The 6,150-nt window shown below is 57.1% G+C and overlaps 1 protein-coding gene across 1 annotated transcript in view; it reads left to right on the plus strand.

Annotated features, from left to right (window-relative positions):
- The window catches only part of Fbrs (fibrosin), a 20,804-nt gene that overhangs the window by 9,178 nt on the left and 5,476 nt on the right, over positions 1 to 6,150 (plus strand). The window contains exons 4-14 of the mRNA XM_004622972.3: positions 1 to 353; positions 623 to 802; positions 1,545 to 1,580; positions 1,668 to 1,697; positions 2,773 to 2,821; positions 2,902 to 3,202; positions 4,421 to 4,722; positions 4,935 to 5,140; positions 5,251 to 5,295; positions 5,499 to 5,594; positions 5,828 to 5,896. Of these exons, the coding sequence (XP_004623029.3) occupies positions 1 to 353; positions 623 to 802; positions 1,545 to 1,580; positions 1,668 to 1,697; positions 2,773 to 2,821; positions 2,902 to 3,202; positions 4,421 to 4,722; positions 4,935 to 5,140; positions 5,251 to 5,295; positions 5,499 to 5,594; positions 5,828 to 5,896 (1,667 nt within the window). The remainder of the gene's footprint in view (positions 354 to 622; positions 803 to 1,544; positions 1,581 to 1,667; positions 1,698 to 2,772; positions 2,822 to 2,901; positions 3,203 to 4,420; positions 4,723 to 4,934; positions 5,141 to 5,250; positions 5,296 to 5,498; positions 5,595 to 5,827; positions 5,897 to 6,150) is intronic.

Genomic DNA, 6,150 nt, shown 5'->3' on the forward strand with positions numbered 1-6,150 from the left:
GGCGCCGCCGAGGGCCAGGAGGCGACGCACCCCGGGCCTTGCTGTCCACCCCTCGCGGCTCCTCGTCTTCGTCGTCGCCGCCACCGCCCGCCAGGCCCTGGTCGTCGGCTTCGTCCGGTGAGCGGCCCGGAGGCCCGAGGCGGCGGCGGCCCCGACCCAGGCCTCGGCCCCCACGACCCCGCGCTCGGAAGCGGCCCGCCGGTTCGGGTAGCCGCGGGGAGGAAGAGGAAGAGGAGGATGAAGGGGGCGCCGACGACGGGGAAGCTGAGGAGGAGCCGGAGGAAGAAGAGGAGGAGGAGGATTTGATCGATGGCTTTGCCATCGCCAGCTTCGCCAGCCTCGAGGCCTTGCAGGTGGGGCCACAGGGCTGTGGGGGCCCTTGGGGGCTCGAAAGGGGGCAGAGACGCGGGTAGGGTGCTTGGGGGTGCTGGCACCCCAAACCAGAGCAACCGGCTCCTCTGGCCAGGTCTCTGCCCCACCCTGGGGTGGGAGGAGGTAGAGTTGGTCTCCAGGGACCGGCCAGATCACCAGGCCTGTGAGGCTCTGTGGTAGCCTGGTCACCCCCAGAGAGGTGGGGAGCTTTCTTTTTCCATCCAGTTAAGTTGCACCTCCTCTTCCACAGAAGGATGCATCTCTTCAGCCCCCAGAGCGACTGGAACATCGGCTGAAGCATTCTGGGAAACGGAAGAGGGGGGGCTCCAGTGGGGCCACTGGGGAGCCAGGGGACAGCTCTGATCGTGAGCCTGGCCGGCCCCCTGGGGACCGGCCCCGCAAATGGCCCAACAAGCGGAGAAGGAAAGAGGTGAGCTTATTCTACACCTCATCCTTCAAAGCTGTTCGGGTGAAGGGCCCGTTCTGCAGACCCATGTTCTGTCAGGAGTGCATTGCCCATCCATTCGAAAGTCTGATCTCTGTCTCTAATGGCAGAGAGGGAGGCAAAGCAAATTTGAGGCCTCCCTGTCCCCTCAGTTCAGGTCTGACCAAGACTTGTACCTAATCTGGCTCCTGTTTGGTTGGCATATCAACTTTAAATGCATTGATAACTCAGGAGAATTTAGTTGAATTGTAAATACGTTAGGAGTCGGTCCTACTCTTCCGTTTGAGGTGGTGGTGGTCTCAACTGGGAAAAACTCAGTCGACAAGCAAACACCTGGACCACAGCTTGAGAAGCTACCCCAGGCAGAGAGCTAGGAGAGGTGTTGCAGAAACCCCCATGAGGAAGCCACTCTTTCTGCCTGGGGGATGGGAGGAGGGTTGTGGTTAGGGAAAGCCCCCTAGGATGTCTTAGTCAGGCACTGAAGTACATGCAGAAGTTTGTTAAAAGAAAAAATGGAGTAAAGTTGTTTTGGGCTTAAGCACGTAGACGTGAGAACATGATGTTATTTAGAAAATGTCAAGAGCATAGGAATACAGGTGGGTAATACCTGGTACAGCAGCTAAAAAAGAGATTGAAAGTAGATCTGAGAGACCTTGAATGCCTGGGAGTTGAAACTCAGTTGCCTGGCCAGTCAGCTTCACTTACTGTGGACTCTGGTCTTCCTCAGGCCTTCTCCCGGCACTCTGTGGAAGCTGGATACATAGTAAGTGTCCCTACCTGTGCTGCCCTCCCCTTCCTGTGGGCCTCCACTCACCTTCCCTCTCCTGACACCTCTCTCTCTCCTCCCCAGTGTGATGCAGAAAGTGATCTGGACGAGAGGGTGAGTGGGGCTAGAAGTCTGTGTGGGTGGGCAGTGTGGCAGCTGATAAAATGGTTTGCAGCTTAAAGGCCTTCTGCCTGTTGCAGACCCCTCCCTTTGAGTGGGGAACATGGGTTAGGTTGAACCAGGATTAGCCTTTTGGGATGAAGTGGTGGAGCTAAGAGGGAAAATGGCCTTTTATTTTATTTGTGCCCAGGGCTACTTCCCAGAGAATAGAAGGCCACATCTCTGTGTACTATCCTTTCCAAAGTCCCTGCAGTTACCACTGGTTCTCCATAGGAGTGCAGAGTTGCTGTGAAATTGAGGTGGTCCTTCCTGTTGTCTGCGGTTATAATCAGGGTCTCATACGTGAGCATTTGGCATGGCCACGGCAGTGAAAACACGAAACCACTGTAGTTACGCTAGGAACTCAACTTGTAAAAGGTCTATTTCAGTTTGTTAGTAGGTCTGATTCTTGCTTGTTTTGAGTTAATGAACTCGGGCAACTAATGTTGTACCCATTTAAGTTACCAAATTTGCATCCCTTATGTGTCTTGCTTTCTTTCCAATGTTGGCTGGGTAGGAACAGCCTAGAAAATAGGCTTCCACCTAAAGGGGATGACAGAAGTCCAGTTCTAGCTGATTGTTGCCACACGAGAATGGAGTCCATTCTCACACTTGATCTTAGCCGAAAGGCCGAGAAGCGATTGGAGTCCATTCTCTAGAGAACCTGGAGTCGAGTTTTAATGACGAACCTTCCAGGTTTCAAAACATTAGCAAAGATTTTGCTGACACTTAGGGACCTCACAGGTCTGCAGGCAGGTAGTTCTGTGCGATAGCAGTTAGTGACATTCTGGCTTTGATTTGCCTGTTCACTGCCACTCCTTTTCTGCCTCATTTCAGTCCTGGCTGGCAGGTTCTCAGGCTCAGCTGCACTACTCCTTTCTCCAAGTGTAGACTCTGCAGAGCACACTGTGCTAGAGCTTAGCGGAGCTGGTGGGTCAAGCCTAACAGCCTGCCTCTGTAGTGGGCCCCAGAGGCTGGCTTTCCTGGCCTGGTTGCCACCTGACTGTCTCTCTGTCCTTCTTTTCCCCAGGTCTCTGATGATGACCTCGATCCGTCCTTTACTGTCTCAACCAGCAAAGGTTGGTAATGGCGGAAACGGAGGTGAGGGAGGGAAACCATATGAGCCTCAAACTGAGCTTGTCCGCTGTTGCTCTCACAGCCTCGGGCCCCCACGGCACCTTCAATGGGAACTGTGAAGCAAAACTCTCCGTGGTCCCTAAAGTGTCGGGCCTGGAGCGGAGCCAGGAACAGCCCCCAGGGCCCGACCCGCTGCTAGTGCCTTTCCCCCCGAAGGAACCACCACCTCCGCCGGCCCCCCGGCCTCCGATCTCACCCCCTGCACCTTTGCCGGCCGCCCCCAGTCTGCCGCCCCCACCCCAGCCCCAGCTGCAGCTTCGGGTCTCGCCCTTTGGCCTGCGCACTTCTCCCTATGGCAGCAGCCTGGACCTCAGCACTGGCAGGTGAGTGATCAGGGTTTTGCTCTGAGCCACAGGCCCTGGTTATCCTGGTGTCGACTCTTGCACATTGATAGAAGTTACAAAAATTCCTGCAGGGCTTGCCTGGGCCCTTTGTGCATTTATGTGGAAGGAAATCCACTTTGTGTGGTTTCCCTCTTTTATTTGCTGGTAAGAACTCTGAAAGGCACATCTGCTGGGAATAATGTTCTTTGTAACATACTTTGGGAAATGCTGACATGCTTAAGAATGCTGGCTTTGGTGTCAGTCAGACCTAAACTTGAATTCTTGCTCTGTCACTTACTTGCTGTGTGATTCTTGGCAAGTCACTTAGCCTCTCTGAGCCTCGATTTCTTTTTCTTGTGCAAGGAAATAGTACGTTCCTAGTAAAGCTGTTTGCGAGGACTGATTCTGAGTGAATTCAGTATTTCCCAAAGTGTGCGCGCTCACTGCAGTGGACAGTGGAATGATGTCAGGTCTTACCTGAGTAGACGGTAAAAATACCCACAAGGTAGCTTTTATGTGCTTTAGAAAAAGACGTTTAGTACCGCAACTCCTTGATTCCACGTTACTGCTTAGTGTGAGGCCAAAACGGACAGTTATGTTTCAAAAGTAAGTGGTGTAGCACGGGTGGCTGCGTGGCTGCGGTGACACTTGGGAATGTGGTGTGAAAAGGAGGGACCTGGCCTTAGCTGGGCGGGCAGGTGCCAGCTCTTGGCCTGCAGTGTGTGCTGCCCCCAGGGTGAGAGCTGTGGTGCTGTTATTGCTGGTGCTTCACTGTGTTCATCATCATCGCTACCATCCTTGAGAAAACTAAGGCTCGGAGAGGGGCAGTGACTTGCTCAAGGCCACCCAGGGCGCATGTGGCAAGCTGGGCCTGGAACTCGGGTCTCCTGACTGCGGGCAGGCCAGCTTGGGGCTGCTTCCACTGTCTTAGGGTGGGAACCCAGGTGGCCCCTTGTAATTAAGCGTCAGGATGAATGATCTGTTTGTGCTGAGGTTGACTCGGGAAAGGGAAAGGGAAAGCGAAGGGCCAAGAAGGGAGGCAGCTGCCTGAGGAGGAAGTCTAGAGAGGGAGAGGTGGCTCTCCCTGGGGGCACTCCCGGGACTGGGCTCTGCCACCCCCAGTGTGGAGAAGCAGGGTCACGGTGTCCCCAGGCTGCTGCCCCCCCATCAGAGCCTGCACCTCCCACCCCTCACTCATCTCCCCACTTCTCTCCCCAGCTCTTCACGGCCGCCCCCCAAGGCCCCGGCCCCTCCCGCGGCTCAGCCTCCCCCCTCATCATCCTCTTCGTCCTCCTCCTCTTCCTCTGCCTCCTCCTCGTCCACGCAGCTCACCCACCGGCCCCCGACGCCCTCACTCCCACTGCCCTTGTCCACCCACGGCTTCCCCCCACCTGGGCTGCGGCCCCCACCCCCACCCCACCACCCCTCCTTGTTCTCCCCTGGCCCAGCCCTACCCCCACCCCCGCCCCTGCTGCAGGTGCCAGGGCACCCTGGGGCCTCAGCTGCTAACGCCCTTTCTGGTGAGTTTGGGGTCCCAGCCGGGGGTTGGGGGACAAGGGGGGCCATGACCCTGAGCTTGGGCCCCTGCAGTTTTGGGGGATCTGGACCACAGCAGGCAGCAGGGCTTGAGGAGGGAGTGACCCAAGGCCAGAGAGAAAGCCAGTTACCCTAGGTCTAGGAGGCTGACAGGGCAGAGACAGACTTTAAAGCCTTTTCCCCTCCCCTCCCACAGAGCAGGACCTGATCGGCCAGGACCTGAACTCTCGCTACCTGAATGCCCAGGGTGGCCCTGAGGTGGTGGGGGCAGGGGGCTCAACACGGCCCCTGGCCTTCCAGTTCCACCAGCACAACCACCAGCACCAGCACACCCACCAGCACACCCATCAGCACTTCACCCCTTATCCCCCGGGCCTGCTGCCTCCCCACGGCCCCCACATGGTGAGCTCTGCCTTGGGCCGGATGTACCCGAGGCCTGGGGGGAAGGTGTGGCTCCCCAGGGAAGATCCTGGGGCCCTGGCTGGCAGCTTACTCTTCCCTTTCTTCCCTAGTTTGAGAAATACCCAGGCAAGATGGAAGGCCTTTTCCGACATAATGTGAGTGTGTGTGTGTGTGGGTGTGTAGGTGTGGTGTGGTGTGGTGGGCATGGCCACATCGCTACATGTGGCCCTGATGGTCGGGTCCAGGCTTCCTCTCCAAAGCAAGAGCCTTGAGCCTGGGGGAGCTCCCTGGAGGGTTTAGGGTGGAGGCCAGAGGGCACCTCTGCCCCCTGCTTGGACTAGTGCCCTTCTCTCCGCAGCCGTACACGGCCTTCCCTCCCGCAGTGCCCGGCCTCCCTCCGGGCCTCCCGCCGGCTGTCTCCTTTGGCTCCCTGCAGGGGGCCTTCCAGCCCAAGGTGAGCTCCTGGTCAGATGATACCACCACGTCCTGCCCCTAACAAACCCAGATACCCGTTGGTCTTCCTGTTCCCCAGAGCCACGCCTAACCTCCCACCCTCCCTGCTGCACCTGGCATTTTGCACAGCCATGCTCCCTGCTCCCTGCTCCCGCCCCTGCCTAGCTTGGTTCTAGATCCCTTCTGTGCTTGGTGCCAGCTCTCCTTTCTGATCCCTTCACTCCCCTTTCCCAGAGCACGAACCCTGAGCCGCCACCACGACTGGGGCCAGTACCGAGCGGGCTCCCCCAGAAGGGGACACAGGTGAGGGGGGCCAGGGCAGGCCCTGGGGGAGCTGGAAGGAGGGGAGAGAGCAGTTTTGACTCTAATACATAGTTAGAGACCAGGGAGATGGCTTAGTGGAATAAGCACTTCCCTGGCAAGTTCAATCCCTGGTTCTGCCAAAAATAAAAATAAAAATAATTTTAAAAAAGAACACTTTTGAGCTGGGGAGATGGCTCAGTGGGATAAGCGTTTCCCTGGCAAGCGCAAGGACCTGAGTTCAATCCCCGGTTCCG

This window comes from Octodon degus, unplaced genomic scaffold (genome assembly GCF_000260255.1).
Source record: "Octodon degus isolate 3935 unplaced genomic scaffold, OctDeg1.0 scaffold00001, whole genome shotgun sequence".
Lineage (NCBI taxonomy): Eukaryota > Metazoa > Chordata > Mammalia > Rodentia > Octodontidae > Octodon > Octodon degus.